This window comes from Athene noctua, chromosome 9 (genome assembly GCF_965140245.1).
Source record: "Athene noctua chromosome 9, bAthNoc1.hap1.1, whole genome shotgun sequence".
NCBI lineage: Eukaryota > Metazoa > Chordata > Aves > Strigiformes > Strigidae > Athene > Athene noctua.
The window spans coordinates 15707401-15724087 of NC_134045.1; the positions used below are offsets into that span (position 1 = coordinate 15707401).

Consider the following 16687-nt stretch of genomic DNA (forward strand, 5'->3'; position numbering starts at 1 on the left):
AAAAAATCTGCTTTACCACAGAGCTTGAGATATGAGAGTGAACATTTTCTTAAAGGCCTAAATGCTATAGGACATCTACAACAGCCGTTGTCCCCTATGGGAATGTATGTTTTTAACATGTAATGGTTTGAAGAAGCATAGCTGAACTCCAATAGGGGAACGCCAGGTGCTCTTCCTCCCCATCTACCGAATTATTACACACCTTTAAAGAATACACTCCACTTGAAACTTTGCAGCCTCTGCGAAAAACACGTGTCGTAGAAGCCTTGGCTTCTCATAGCGCGGGATGAGACCCTGCCTCGGGAAGACACTGCCACAGGAACAGCCCCCCCGCGGCCTTCCAGCTGCTCCGCAGCCTTCCTGCCCGCCCCCTTCCCTCAGCCTGAGGGGCCACCAGTGCCGCACTGCGAGCCCTCGCCCCGCCGAGCCTGGGGCAGGAACGCAGCAAGGCAAGACTCTCACTTAAGGCTCATTTGCCACAACAATACATTGAAAAGTGTTAAGAATGCGCCATTTCAGTGTTCTAATCCCGCTCCAATGACGCGCTTTCTCGTTCCCGCCAACAGCCCGACACCTCCTCAGGGCCCTACGGCACCTGCGCAGTAAGCGTAACGCCTGATTGGAGTGTGCGGCCCGCGTACGCATGCGCACTGGGGGCGGCTGTGGGGCGGGAGGGGTGCCTCGTCCTGGAAGTGTCGGAGCAGAGCTGCGAGAGGCTTGTGGTGGGCTCTGACTGCGTGCTGGCCGTCGTGGCTAAGGTTAGAGCGGGTATTTTTTATGATGAAGATCCTGAAGTGAATGTGGATTATGAAGGAACTCGGGTAGGAGAGGGAATAAAGCAAAAAACATAGTTTCTGAAGTCTTTCACCTTTTATTGTGCTTTCCTTGTAGCCTATCCGAGTATGAGGAAAAGTTTATGGGTGGGGGTTTGTTGTGTGTTTTGGGGTTTTTATATGTGCTGCTTGAGGAAAATAGAGAAGAGCCTTATGGCTTTACCCTTTGCCTACTGTTTGGTTTAACCAGCTTGTTAGGTATTATGCTGGGAGGGGTATTGTGGATTTGGTACTGTAAATATGGTCTGTAAAGAACCCCCTAAGATAGTTTGAAGTTTTAGAAGGCAGGTGTTCTTTACTGCAGCACTGGGTGCATGGGGGATTGTTCCACCTAATGTGCATGCTGAAAGATGAGAGCATGCTTATTATATACAATAAAAGAAATGAATAGTTTTGTAATTTCTGAGAAGTACACGTCTCTTTTCAGAGGATCTAATACATATGTTAATGTTGCACAAGCATACTAAAATTAGGGGAAGGGCCTCTGAGAGGCTTCCATGGGGGTTTTCGGTGGTCTGTGGTGGTCCCTAGTGGTTGTTGAAGACGTGTCTTAGTGTCCTTTCCATGAACTCTGAGGTTTTTTTCATATATGGCCTTGTCTTGGCTCATTGCTCTGTAAAGTTTCTCAGCTTTCTTATCTTTGCCTACCACAGGTGTCTGTTGGTTTCTGTGCCCTTCCCTGGATGTACCCATCACAGTTGCAAAAATTATGTCCATGGGTGCATTCTTGTCTGAGGCCCCTTACAGCAGTTGGCACCAACTGCTTGCAGGCAGTTTGGGGATTGCTGGGCATTGGTCAGCAGGTGGTGAGCAACTGTATTGTGCATTGTTTTGTATATTCTCTTACTATTTTCCCTTCTGTTTCTGTTGTGTTAAACTGTCTTTATCTCAACCTGTGAATTTTACTCTTTTTTTTCTCTGATTTTTCTCCCCCATACTATTGGGGGAGGAGTGAGTGACCAGCTGTGTTTCCACCCCTGGGAGAGCCGATTAGATGTGGGTTTTTTAGAGGGAGAGAGGCTGGGATAGCAAGTGCTTTTCTTCTAGGAATGTTTGTATCAGGCTTGTGTGGCTGGGGAGGAATTATCTTTGCCTGTTATGTAAATGTTTTTCTTAACATAGCAGTTTGAGGTGAGGGATTTATTGATCTATTGCATCTTCACATGGTAAATATCCTTACCGTTAGGTATGGGATTTGAGCAAACGTCTGTGTTTTCATTTAGTTCCTAATAACAAAGAGTGTCTCTTGTTACTAGGAATGTATTAAAGAGAACTAGCCTTTTATGTAGCTGTGCTTTATCCTTGATACTTTGATAGGTCATTTATTGGTTTTGTGCTTCTCAAACTGAGAGATTAGGAGAGGTTATTTATGCCTCTCCCATGTTATTCCTGAAATAAAAGTATGTATTTTTTTTAAGTCTGTAAGGCAGTGCTATGTATCTCATGTTATAGTATAGCACAGTGCTAGAGACTTGTGTGTTATGTGAATGGTATGCTTGTATTATGATATTAGGTAAAACTTCTAAAAATTTCAGCTGTTTCATTGTAGTGTCAAAGTGGGAATAATTAGTACCATCTTTTTAGCAAAGCATATTGATAGCTACAACCACAGGTAGCTGTATTGCAGTTTCTTATTCAGTGCTGACTTGTTCAACACTAGCTTTGGAAGTGAGAGGCTAGTGTCTTGACTTTCCACTCCCCAAACTTTTTACTAGGCACTTACTTCCAGTGTGAATTCTTTTAAGTGATAAGGTGGATACTGCAGTGATGATACTGTGATGTGCTGGTTTGTGCCAAAATGACATGCAGATTACTTCAGTCTATAGGCAGTTTATTATTCCCTTGTAATTCCTAGGTACGATAGGTACTATTGCAGATGAATGTAATGTGAAATACCAGTAAAAATCTCTTCTGTTAAAATTGTTTGCCAAGGTTGGGACTCCTCTTTTGTGTTATATTGTTTTGTTTGTATTAATGATGTATTTCCCTCTGGTGTTTCTGTCCATGTGGTCATATAGATTATAGCAGCCCTTGTCCTCTATCAGCCTATTTCTGTTGGCCTCTGAATGTAAGATAAGCAGCTATATACTGTGATAGGTTGAAGATAACAGATGTGTTTTGGTCTACTAAAAACTGATGTGGTTGTGTATAAATATGTGTGGATGGTAAATCTTAATTAGGCTTTAGCACAGTACTTCATTAAGAAGGCTGGTTTGAACCTTTTGATATGTGTAAATCCGTTGCCTAGATGAATACTCCTGAGGCTAGTATCAAAAACCTATAGGCTTGCTTTTAGGTGTATGCTCTTTAAATAGGCTTCAAAATAAATGATGGCTTTAGAAATGGTTAATCAAATGTGTGCTGTTCTTTTACAGTAATGTTGAGGAAGACTGGATGAGAAACATGGAAGTCTTGGTATTAAAGGTATGCTGGTATTTTTTTAATGTGTAAGGGATTGCTGTTTGTTTATTTCAGTGCAACTCTGGAAGTCAGACTTGCAAATAAAATAATGTCTGTATTTCCATTCGGCAGCATTTTCTTACACGTGTGGGCTCATATATGGATTATATACAGTTTATTGTTTCTTTTAGGTGTTTATATTGGTTTTGTCTCAAGAGGTCAGTAGGGATGCAGCTAAAACCTAAAATGAAAGATGTGCAATATGTTAAATACACTGTAGTATAGTACTAGGTTCTACTGAATTCCACAACAGATCATGGAAAAATTATTTTCCTGTAAAGCTGTCCTGGCTGCAGACCCAGGGGTATTCCTTACTGTATGCTGTCATGCTCAGCTATAAAAGCTGTGGGGAAGGAGGAGGAAAGGGGAGACTCCTGTGGTTATCAAATTTGTGTTCCTAAGTTAGTGTTACATGTGATGAAGCCTTGTTTTCCTGGAAATGGCTCGATGTCTGCCTGCCAACGGGGAACAGTGAATGCAGTTCTTATTTTGCTTTGCTTGTGTCTGCTGCTTTTGCTTTACCTATTCAGCTGTTTTTATATCAATCCATGAGTTTTCTCACTTTCACTCTTCCAATTCTCTCAGTCATCCTGCTTCAGTAGAGGGAAGGAACAGCTGTGGTGTTTAGCTGGTTATTTGGTTTAACCCACAATAACCGGGGCCCCAGATCAGGTGAAAGATTGGGATATAAAGGTTTACAAAAGCTGAGCAGAAAGCTGTGACCCTGTTTTAATGAAACTGACTCTCTGGTAGACTTTCTGAGCATGAAGAAAAGTATATTTATGGGGTTTCTTGTGTGTTTTGGTTTTTTTATACGTACTTCTTGAGGACAATATGGAAGTAAAAAGCTTTATGTCTTTGTACTTTGCCCACTGTTTGGTTAACCAACTTTTTAGATAATGCTACTACCTTTGAGGCTGCATTTGCCATTAATTGCAGTGCTAAAGAAACTTGCAAGCTGAGAAGTCATGTAATGAACTAATGGTCTGAAGCTGAAAGATGTTTTACTGTTGACATTCTGGGTGCTAAGTATACAGTCCCCATAATTTTTAAGGTGCCTCACTAAAGATTGTTTTATCTTTACATTTATCTGCTCAGATGGTCTTAAAAACATCCTGTCATTTTAGCAGAAGCTAATATTATTTGTTATTGTTATCTACCACTTGTTCCAGATTGAAGATCCAGGTTGCTTTTGGGTTACTATGAAAGGATGTGGGCCTCATGTAGTCGATGAAGTAGAATATACAAACCTGAATGCTGAAATGAATCAGTTCTATGACAAATCTTACAAATATGTGGATGAAGTAAAACCACTAATGGTAGAAGAAGGCCAGGTAAAATTGTTGCTGTGTTGTGTAGATAGAAATAGTCTGGTTTTTGCATTGGTTTGGGGTTGAGGTATCTTAAGATATGCATTAATTATTTTTTTTTACATATTGCTATGTAGAAAAGTAGAAAATGGTACCTATATGGGTTATATCTTCTTATCTGTAAGCTTATAATTACATAAGCTGCAGTACTTGCATTCTGAGAAGAAAAATTGAGGGCTGTATAATAAATACTATATTCTTGCCTCAAAAAATATCTTTGAGTGTAATTCGCTGCATTTACAAGAACCTGCTGCCTTGTTCTTTCTTTTTCAGATTTGTGTGGTTTTCAGTGAGGAACTCAAATGCTGGTGTAGAGCAGTTATTAAGTCAATCATGTACTATATGGATCATTATCAAACAGAATGTTTTCTTGTGGATTATGCCAAAAACATTTTTGTTAAAACAAAGGAGTAAGTGTTTGGGGTTTTTTGACACTCACTGAAATGTAGGTGTAAGTGCATACAATTGTTATTAATATTTATTTACATTGATAGTGCCAAGGCTTTGATTTAATTGAGGTTTGAGTTGGGTCCACAAGAAACTGCTAGCCATATGATAGGCAAACCAGTCTTTATTTTGTGAATTTTTAAAGATGCTTTCTGTTGTAGGTTTTGGGGTTTTAAAGGTTTGAAATTCAAATAATGGCAGTTTGTTATAACTTAAATGAATGATTGCCATACATTTATATATATTGATGTTATTTATATACTTTCCTCCCTTATTAAGTAATTATATATTAAAAAACTATAATGAGTGAAGATCATTCACAAAGTATGCTGAACCTGCTTTTGACATCTAGACACAAATATGTGGGGGTTTTCCCACTGCAGTTTACTAGCTTCTTTGCTTTAAGAGCTGAAGGTCTGTCTTGGCATGGTGCAAAAAAGTGAGTTTTTACAGGTTCCCAGTTTTTAATAAAACCAATATGAAACCTATTGATTCTAAAATCTTGAAAAATGTGTTTTAAATTACTTGATTACTTAAATTAAAACTGTTCCAATTCTTAGCTAGATTTAAAGTTAACTTCTCAAATAAAATATGCAACTTTTGAGTATAAGAAGCTTTACCAAATATTTTTTGCAGTACTCTACAAAATTAAGATAGCTTATGTAAAATATTTTAAAATAAATCTCAAGTTAAATAATGTTTTTAAATTGAATGTTGTTGTATTGGAAAGCAGCTCGACAATATCTTGAGTTTAAAATATGTTTCAACTAGAAGTAAATGTGTGATTTACTGCTTTCTCATTGCAAAATAAAAATTTGAACAAAAGTGATAAATATGAGTCTTAAAAGCTTTTGTATATGGTGTCTTGCTGGTTATTAAGTCTCCAGCCAAACCAAGTGTAAAGGATAAGATTAACACTCTAGTGGTAGCTTTATTAAAAAAGAAATTATTTTTAGGAAAATAAGTGCAAGTGCAAATTAGCGTAGTTCTTAGATTTTCTTCTTCCTGGTGTTAATTCTACCTGATTTCTCACACAGAATTAATAATTACAAAATGGAGTATGCAGTGACAGGTGGTATATGGTAGTATAAGGGCTAAATATTATGGAAAGGCTTCAGACTGTAGTGGCAAAGGATCAGAAAGATTTCAAGTAAATAGGAGGTGTATTCATATCTGGAGTGAATCTGTTCACTAGTTGCTCCTGGCAGCACCTCTCAGAGAAAAATAAAACGGTGATTCAAGGGTGTTTCACAGTGGGACCCAAACTTCTGGAAGAACTGTGTTGTCAGATACAGGGTAACAGAAAGATGTATACGAGACCAGTAACCTCTGGAGAATAATTGCATTTCACAGAGCAGATTTTTTCTGCTTTATTTTTAAGCATTCGAGTTGCACTGGAAGCATTTATGCAGATCCCATATAGAGCAAAAAAGTGTAGACTGTATCGCACAAAGCCAGTGACCTTACATATCGACTTCTGTGAAAACACTGCAAAAATAGTGTAAGTAGAGTATTCTAATCATAAATTTCCTAAGTGTGAAGTTTTATCGCAGAAGTGTTTTTTTAGAAGAGATGATGTTTCAAGAAGAACCTAGGAAAACAGATTTGGAAAATGTCTCTATTTCAGAGGAGCAGTTCTTAAATGGAACTGCATCCTTAATGATTCTTTGTTAATGATTCTGGTTTTAATATTCACATGTTTGAATCTTTTGATATTTATTTTAAAACCTTTGGGAATTTAGAAAGGTTTCTGGGAGTTCTTGCATTTTGTCTGTCATCACAGAGCTGTGTTTCTTGATTCCTAGCACATGAACTGCTTTACTAATCTGTCCTTATGTGCTTTTTCTTGCAGATGCTTATCTTACTCCTGATACTCTTCTTCTTTTTTTTTTTTCTGGTAGTTACGTGCTTAGCTGAACTGAAGTTCTATAACTGTTTCTTGACACAGTTTGGATTCCTGTTGTGCTTTCCTTATATTCATGTAGTTGTTTTTTTTCCTCATTGCAGTATTGAAGGACTTGAGTAAGGTTTTCAGTGGAGTCTGGTGGTAAAGAAAAATGCTTCTGTATCCTTGAGTTCCAGGATGCTATTGTCAAAGATCCTGCCAACTCGACAGGGACATGATTAGATCAATGGGGAACACAGCCCACAGCAGGAAAGCTACTTTGATTTGTGTCATTAAAGAATATTCAAAACTACATGCAGTCAGCAGTATATTTTTTTTAATACTCTTGTTTGGAATAAGTATTTGACTTCCATTATTCTGACAAATAGCAGCATGGTTTGGGTAGGAATAGTGTACATCTTGAGTGGGCCATCGTTGTGAACTATCAAAATAGAAGTAGATGGTCAGATTTTGTTTCCAATGCTCTTCATTTTATTTTTAAATTTATTTTATACTTAAAGTTGCAGAACATGGTAAAGAGTGAACTTTCTGCTACAGACCTTTCAACCTTTAACACTTCAGTGTTTAAGTGCTTGTTCAGAAATTGCTCAATACCTATTTAATAAATGTTCTGCAAGAAGGTTCTTGTTTTATTTGTGTTTCTGGTTCATTTCTGTCATATTTTATGTTGGATGTAAGTCATCACACCTTGACAAAGCAATATCCAGTAATTTTTGATCAGTTTTTTTGATGAGCTGAAACAATATTATCAAGACTGAAGTTATAGTCGAAGTAGAGATTCGCTAATGTGTCTAGTTGGTGCACTTTTAAGATTTGACATGACTTGAAATAATTTCTTTACATGCATCCAAAGTTTTTTCCAAAATTATCAATTTAATTCTTGATTACTTGGGATAACTGGTTGTGTTTATTTTCCTAGACCAGCCAAAAGGTGGGATAGTGCTGCTACTCAGTATTTTCAAAACCTTCTCAAAGGTAAATAAAACATCCTGCCAAAATCATAACTGACACTTCTCTTTTGGGAAAAATAAGCTTAGAAGGTAGTACTTCTGTATATGTATTTGATTCTGTTTAAGAATGTTGTATATTAAAGAGAAGGGAGCTATATAAGATTTTTGTATGGATCGGCTAAGGCAAAACTAATTGTGGAGCTGCATTTTGAGTAATGTGGGCTTCCATGCAGCATCAATTTTTATAGTTGACTAGATGGTGTCTAGCTCTTGGACAAGCTAAATAAGGTAGCAGTGATGTAACATTTGTTTTGAACAGTGGAGACTTTCTGTGTGTTTAGCTTAAATCTTTGAATGAGCACCACAACTGTCTTTTTTGGAGTTTTGTACAGAGATGGCGAGATCTGGCTTCTGAGTTTACCCTTTCAGTTGTTCTTTGACAAGGATATAAGCACCAGCTCAGAAGAGGAATATCTTTATTACAGTTGTTAGGAGGTAGATTGAGCTCCAAGTAATTATTTAGTAAGCTAGATTCCAGTCTATTCTTGTCCTTTTCTATGTTTGGTGTTTCAGTAGGTCATCCAGTCTTTTTTGTATCAGGTCTTTCTATTTTGGTATGATACAGATTTTGGTCTTACTAGAAAAGCAGCTTTTTACTGAGATTTTCTAGTCTTCTTGCTTACATGCTTCTACCTGAAAAACTACCTACTTGCTTACAGGTATAACACTCCACATGGAAGGTATGTGGGGGAGAAAGGATGAGTTTATGAAGGCACTAAAGGGTCTTTAGACTGATAATTTCACACACTTAATTGGCACGTAGCACTGCACAATTTACTTTTTGTTCCCACACATCTAAGTTCTACATGCCTTCCTACTGGCACATCATCAGTGTGTGCAGAAGTGCTTCAGAATTTTCTGATGGACTTTATCAGCTATGTTTGCTTGAACACAGAGCCTAACCAAGCTATACAAATGTGCAAATAAAACTTTCAAGAAAAGAAATGTCAAGTTTGTAAAGTATGCATTTGTACTACAGATTGTCAGAGGCTGAAAGATAAGCTAAGACTTTTAGTGTACAACTAAGACTAGTTTGTGTAATTAATCTGTTTTGACTCTCAATCTTCCTTAAAGACTAAGGACAAGGTAATTTTTGTAATGAAGTCTTTATTCTCTTGTTACTTTCTTATTTCACTTAAAGGTTACTACATTTGTTATAGCAATCTGTAAAGAGACAGGTTACCCATCTAATTGTGATTTCTATTTTTGTCTATCTTGAAAAGTACAAGTGAAAAATAATGATAATTTGATAAGGGTTTAATCTTTTTTTGTGTTTATTACTACATTTAGCAGCTACCCAGATGAAAGCCAAGTTATGTGCTGTAGAAGATAACACATTTGATGTTTTTCTTTATGGGACAATAAAAGATGAAAAGGTAAGATACTTTTATATCTATAAGCCTGTTCATGCACTTTGCTGTGTAAGTTACAACTTCGCGATTAGTTTAAGGTTGAAAAGCATTACTTGTGAGTTTTGTAATTTCTGTCAGATATAGTAGATGCTAAATCCTTAAAATAGAGGTTTTATTTTATATTTCTGTTGCTTGTAAACTTATGGAGGAATTCCAAGAGGCAGAAATCCCATTTTTCTTAGGGAACCTCTTTTTAGAAGATACTGACACACAAGTGAAGTCCAGCAAATACTTCAGGTGGACTACTGTGTGAATTATTTAGCGTGCTTTTGCACTTTTTTTGTGGTATCATACTTAAAGATGTTTCAGTAAGGTGGTTGCATAGTATTATAAAAACAAGCAGAAATTCACACTTGCTTTTGCACAAGACTGAGTCTTCAAACCTTTGGAAAAAAAAAAAAAACAACAAACTACTAGTTCCACTTGCCAAAATATGTAACTTGTGCTAAATCTCTGCTGTAGCTACTGCCAGACTTCAGCAGCTGTATGGCAAATACCAATTAATTTATTTGAATACTGCTTCTACTTGGAGTGTTTTTACCAAGACTTTTAACTCTGGAGCTGTGTTCTTTGTCATAGACAGTACCTTTGAAGGTACATAATAATTTTTATATCTTCTCTCAGTTCAGAATCCCCATTTGGCAATAGTGCCACTGATCTCTGAGCTGATGGAGTTAAAGAAGTTTTAGTATTAATTTTTTTCTGCCAGATTTTGATGCATGCTGAGTCAAAAAGAGATAAACCAGCTTGGTTTACTGACAGGTTTTTTTTTAATTTTTAGGGCTTATAGAATAAGTTCAGTAAGTACAGAATTTTAGACAGAAGCGCAAAACTGAGAACTAATTAACACCTGTTTAGGGAACATACAGGAAGATATGACTGACTTCTGTATTCTGTGGCTAATATTCTTCAGAAAGCATTTGCTGATACTGTGTATGTCTTTGCTGTTGTTTAGAGTTTCAGATAAATTCTAAGCAAGTATGTGGTGGCAATTGCTTGTTCATACTGGTCAACAAAGATCTTGGTTTTTTAGGTATGCATTAATGATGATCTTGTTTCAAAGAACTTCGCTTGTTTTGAGGAAGCTAAAGAGAATACAGGGAGTTCTGCAGATTATCAGGAGAACCTAACGTCATTAAGTGTTAAATCTCTTCCAGTGAAAACTGTTAATCCTGCACTTGCATTCAGGCCAGTGCTATTTCAAGAGAAGGTATCAACAGATCTTGAAACAGGTGGGAATTGTGTATGTCAGAAACAATTGTACATGCAATGCATCATGTGTCTTTAACTGGATATATTGAATGTGAATCTACTGTCTCAGTAGATCAGATGGTATCCTCCTAACAAACGATGCTTATGTATCAGACTTTACAAAGACCGAGCAAGTCATCAGGTGCGGGAATACTGTGAAGCTTTTTGTACTGTGCAAGAAAAAGGAACACTTGAGGTTAAGTTACATAGGCTGATGTGCTTAATGGCATTAGATATTATTGAAATTACTTGTGACGTTGGTCATTGATGCATTACTGGGTTTTTTGAGTTTGGAGGGATTTATTTGAACAGAGGGAATGTTAAAACTAGTATTTACCATGAGTTGTCTCATTTATAGTGATACAAGTCTGTCTTTTAGAAAATATGCAACTTTCCATCCTCTATCCTTGTTCACTCAACTCATCTGCATAGTTACCTTTGTTGTTCTTTCTGCCATTAGGAAGCAGGCTAAACTAGTCAGTCACAACCCACTGTAAATAAAAATACTGGCATTTTATGTGTTCAGATAATCAGAAATGCGTTTCTGCAATTTTTCTTACCTTTCTAGGTCTTCCTGTTTCCAATGTCTTTCTTAAAGAGACATACCAAAGGTCATATACAGATCTCAGTGGAAGTTCTGCATCTGTAAGTGTTTATATTTTGTATTAAATTGTCAAAGATGAACAAAAACATACATAGGACAGATTAGGAATACTGTAGTCATCTAGCTTGTCCTTCTGTATAACAGATCTGGGGTCTGCACTAATTATTTATATAGTTAAAAAAGAACATTGTACTTCAGTTCCTTTTTTTAAATTGCAGAAAATTTTTTAAAAAGTACTACAGTCCTTGAAAAGGTTGTGCCTCCTTTTGCACTCTTTTTCTATAGATTTATGAAGATGATAGCTGTCTACACTATGCAGTTTTCTGAACATATACAAATGTAAATTTCAATGTTTCCCTGAAAACAAAATAGACTTTATGCTGTACTGTGGTAAACATTGGAGTCTCATTTGTTGAGTCATCTAGCATTTTAAATGTCTAATCTGGCTTCTTGCTATTTTCTTTTTTTGCTTGCTGTTCTTTTCTGAAGCATTTTTCAAAAGGTCAGCACTCATTCTTGAGTATTAAATTGTGTACTGAATTCCACCACTGGAGCTATTACAATGTCCGTGAGAGGAAAGGAAAACAAACTGAAAGGTTCTAGGCAAATAATCACTGTTGAGTGATTCTAGCCACGGCAACAAGACTCACTGCAGGCCAAAATTGAGCCAACCAGCAAAGTTGGTGGTGCCTCTGTGAAACCATATTTTAAAAAGGGGAAAAATATGCAGGAGAGGGAACAAAAAAAAAGTGAGAAGCAGAGGCAAGGCCAAGCTCTGTGTACCTGAAGGGACTGCAGTCTGTGGAGGACCACACTGGAGCAGAAGGAAGGAGTAAGAGAGAAACTGCCATGTTCTGACTGCAGGCCCTGCCTTGTGCTGCTCCTTGCCTCAGTGGTGTGGCTGTGTGTAACCTGCATTGATAAGGGCAGAGGAGAGCAGCTTGGAGTGAAGTTGGAGCCTGAGAATGGGGGAGGAAAAGTGTTTTCCTGAAGTGTGTAAATGTTTGTTTCTTTTAGTTTCCCAGTAACCAAACCCAGTACTCATATATTGGCAACAAATTAACCTGAAGTTGAATCTGATTTGCCTGCATCAGTAATTGTTAGGTAACAACCCTGTCTCTTATTTCGACCCATGAATCTTCTTGCTCACTCTCCCTGTTTTTTTCTCCTCCATGGAGAGAAAACCTGTCTTTCCCTCGGAAGGGGAGAGTGAGTGAGCAAGTGACTCTGGGTGCTTGGCTGTGAGCTGAGGTCAACCCACTACAGCAAATTTTACTAGTCATCTTTTTTTTGATTGTTACAGCTGAATGCTAGCTGTACACAAAACATCTAGTGCATTCTCTTGGGTGAGATAAGACAGTTTTCATAAATATTTCTGTAAGAAATGCTAATTCAGGAGTGTTTTTCACCACCAGTCTGTGTAACTTAACAGCATGTATGAGATAATTAAAATGTATTTACAATTATTTTGGCTATTTCTTATCAAAATAACATTTTTAAAAAATACAATAGATGATTTTGAGTCTTAGGTAAGCTAAAACCCTTTTAAGTATTGCCTGTGTCATATGGTTTCAGAATTTTCAAAATCTTGGTGAAGAAAGAAACTTTGTCTTTCTTAGCAACAAAATTGAGCCATCATCAGTTCTGGAAACAGCACCACTTTTTGATAATCTGAAAAAGGTAATGCTAATGTAATACATTACATCGAATATCTTTATAAGGCTGGTATCATAACTCAACTTTGGATGCTAAATATTATAGTCATACCTAATTTTGATTGAGGAATGTCTAGGAGGTTGTTCGTGTGATTGAACAAACAAAGCTTCAGAGAGGTGCTGTAAGAATTGTGCATGTTTCTGGTGTATCAACCACTGTGCTAAGTCACAGGATTTGAATTTCAATACAGTAATATAACTCCTCCTCATATCAGAAGAATTTTGTTCGTATTGCATGTAAGGGTCTAAAGCTTTTGAATTGCTCAGTGTTGTGTTTCATCTTGTTTTGTTGGTTTTTAAGTGCACAGTTTTCATGTGGAACTATTAATTTCTCTTTCTGCAGGAACTTACTCAGAAAAAACATTTAGGCCCTAACTTTGCAGAGTCATACTGTTGGCCACCAATAGCTCAAGGCTGTGATGTAGTTGCCATCTCAGATCATGGAAACGATCCGTTCTTATATATTCCACCAATCCTTACACTTTTGCAGTTGGGAAGTTGGTACAAAGCCTTGCCAAACATCAGTGGGGTATGTATATATTAGAGTAGTAACAGGTTTTCTGTTCTAATGTGCCGATGTAGAATAATGATCCAAAAGATAGCAGATGTTTAGAATGTGTTCATTTAATGGGATCTTAGTGTATCCTCATGATATAAGCTTTTTGCTTAAAGGCTTACGGAGATGGAATGCATCCATGTGGGAGTTGAACTTACGTATCAAGTAATATCTAACAAGTGGTTAGCATCATATCACTTTGATACTTGATGCAGCTTTGTTTTTGCAGAGATAGAATGTCATGAAGTTAAAATTTTTATTAGCTCTTAAATATTGTAATTAATTTTCTAACTTGTATCAGAATTACTGAGGTTGTAAGGCACCTCTGGAAATTTCTTATTACAACCCCAAGTAAGACAGTTTGCTCCCACTTCTGTAAATTTTTGGATCTTTTACTGTATGTTGCTGCATATCCTTTTTATCTCCAGGTAACCTGGTGTGTGGTTCCTTGGGGCTGTAAGACCTGCATTTAGGAGGTGATATATTACTAAAATCTTCAGCTTTGAAGTACTTAAAGGCCTGTGTTGCAGATCTTGGTTTTGCTTTAAATGCTGAAATAGTAAAATTCTTAAGATTCTGAACTCTTTGTCTAATACTACAGTGTAAAATTTTGTACATTTCTATGTAGCCACTAGCGCTTATTTTGTGTCCTGGGTGGAAGAAGGCACAGCTTGTTTTTGAGCTACTACGAACATACGAGAGGTGCTGCAGGCAGCTTCATCCAATGTTGATAATACTTGGGCAGAAAAGAGAAGCAGCTTTAAGTGTGAAAATCCAAGAATGTAAGAATACTTTCTGTCTTCTTAATTATGCTTGAAAATGTGCACTGGCTTAATTGCAGAAGATTGTGAAGGAAGCAATTTATACTTCGTTTTTGTTCTACAAAGTGATAATTTTATTTCTTTAATGCTATAACTCTAGTGATACATGAAGCTTCAATAGTGGTATTTAATGGTAAATGGTATGAAAGTTTTTTGAATATCTGCATATTCAGCATCTTTTAATGTAAATTCCCTAACAGTTATTTTTGAGCCAAATTAGTGGTAGGATTTTGCTGAAGATAATGCTGAATTAGGATTAATTGTGGACTTTCTTGATTTAGAACTAGATTTTATAATAGGGGTGGTTTTGGTACATGAGCATCCATTGCTAGACAGAGGTACTGGGTCTGTCAGGGATGGAGTTAATTCTCTTCACAGTCTGTGTGGTGGTGTGTTTCAGATTTGTAACTGGGAACAGTGTGGATAACACAGCAGTGTTTTGGCTCTTGCTGAGCAACACTTACATGGCATCAAGAATTCTCTTTTCCCTGTCTGCTGCCCAGTGAATAGGCCAGGGGTGGGCGAGAAGCTGGGAGGGGACACAGCCTGGACAGCTGACTCAACCTGACCAAAGGGATACACAGTGCTGTGTAATATCATCCTCAACAATAAATACTTGAGGGATGGGGATGATCTGATAAGTGGCTGGGCATCTGTCTGCTTGTAGGATGTTGTTAGTGGTTGTCTCAGTGTAGCTTCTACCTCATCCCTCCTTCACTTTTCTTGACCCATGAGTTTTCTCACTTTGGCAGTTCCTGTTCTCTCCCATGTCCCACTGGGGGTGAAGGGAGTGAGTGAGCTTAGTTGCTGGCCACAGTCAGCCCACCACAGTAATGCATATGTTCTTAAAAAATATTTTTAATGAATATGTAAGTGTTTCAAGTACCTAACTTTTATTTTTTAAAATTGACATGTTTGAGGGACATGTCTGATGCTGCTTTACGGTTTATGTACACTTTAAAACAGTTCTCTTAATCCTTCACTTTTCCAATATTCTTTTTAAATTAAAAAGGAGGTAATAGTTCTCTGGAGACTATGTTGCATAAATGTCCAACACTAAATTTTAGCTTGAAGCTTGGGTGTTTGTTTTTTTTTAATTATGATTTCGAACTTGCCTATTGCAGTAAATTCTAAGTAATTTGTGCATTTAAATTCAGTACTGTGCAAGGGATACTCCATAGAGAAGTAGTAAAAGAACTGTGGGGATACTTGCCTTACTTAAGTAAAACAATTTTCTTTTTCTTCTTTGGGCTTTTTGTTAAGCCTTAATTGTTAACTGCATTTTTAAAAGCGACTCTTTTTGCCAAGGAAACATGAAATATGGATAAATCTATGAAAGACTGTGTAAAACTTTCAGTGTCAGCAGTTCGTATTACATCCATCATTCAAGTGTAAGAACCTGGTGGATGAAGTCAGATATTCTGTGAGAACTCTTGGTATATTTGCACAGATTAAGATCATTGTGGTTTTATTTTCATACATATATACATACACATATATGTGTGTAGATATCTAAGCTACAATGTCTGCTTTATTCCGGTTTTTAAAACTGAACTTTTCTAAAGGCTGCTCTTGCATGTATTTAAGTGTTTACCTTCTGTCTGTTTCTGAAGTTCGTATCTCTACTTCCATTAATTTATTGGAAAACTAAATGGCATCCTGCTTTTTGAACTTGATAGCGTTCAGACTTTTCAGTCTTTCTTTCAAAAACGCAGTTTTACTCAGATCTTGAAGACATGCAGGGATAGACAAACACAAGTAAACTAAAAATGACTCTTGACTAGAAGTCAGGAAATTGAGTTTGGTGTTCTCTATTTTAAAGAAAACACCAAAAAAAACCCAAACCACCCAAAATCAACAAACCCCCCATCTTAAAGATGATGCATCTGAACTGCAAATGTGGCCTTTTTAATAAACTGTGTCCTGTGATGTCTCATGAATATTCTTAAGTTGTGAGCTAACGTTAACAATGTTTTCTTCCTACTTGTAGGTGAAATAATTGTGACTACGCCATATAGCCTCCTGAGACTGTTTGAACATCACAGTTTATTATTTTGTAGACTTTGCCACCTTGTTCTCGATGAGGTTGAGGTACTGTTCTCTGATGCTGCTGAACAGGTAAATGGCTTTAATGCATTCAGCTGGTAAAATGCTGTTCCAGTTGTGCACATCTCAAAAACAGTGGCACATACTGAAAAAAAACAACCTTCCTGAACCCTTGTGGTAGAGTTGAAAAGAAAACAGAAATTAAAAAATCACATCTGCGTACTTCTGGCAGACGGAAACACTGGAAAAATGGAGT

At 37.0% G+C, this 16687-nt stretch overlaps 1 protein-coding gene across 6 annotated transcripts in view; it reads left to right on the forward strand.

Moving 5' to 3' along the window:
- The first annotated feature begins 3206 nt into the window (after positions 1-3206).
- Positions 3207-16687, forward strand: part of TDRD12 (tudor domain containing 12) — a 33693-nt gene continuing 20212 nt past the window's right edge. For 4 of the 6 annotated variants that reach the window (XM_074913073.1, XM_074913076.1, XM_074913074.1 and 1 more), the window contains exons 1-12: positions 3213-3257; positions 4466-4627; positions 4937-5073; positions 6492-6611; positions 7936-7991; positions 9317-9402; positions 10472-10670; positions 11258-11334; positions 12869-12973; positions 13352-13537; positions 14193-14346; positions 16376-16503. In XM_074913073.1, coding sequence (XP_074769174.1) covers positions 3228-3257; positions 4466-4627; positions 4937-5073; positions 6492-6611; positions 7936-7991; positions 9317-9402; positions 10472-10670; positions 11258-11334; positions 12869-12973; positions 13352-13537; positions 14193-14346; positions 16376-16503 — 1440 coding nt within the window. In that variant the 5' untranslated portion in view covers positions 3213-3227. Of the gene's footprint in view, positions 3258-4465; positions 4628-4936; positions 5074-6491; positions 6612-7935; positions 7992-9316; positions 9403-10471; positions 10671-11257; positions 11335-12868; positions 12974-13351; positions 13538-14192; positions 14347-16375; positions 16504-16687 lie in introns of all 6 variants that reach the window. The other 2 variants (XM_074913075.1, XM_074913080.1) reach the window with 2 other exon arrangements.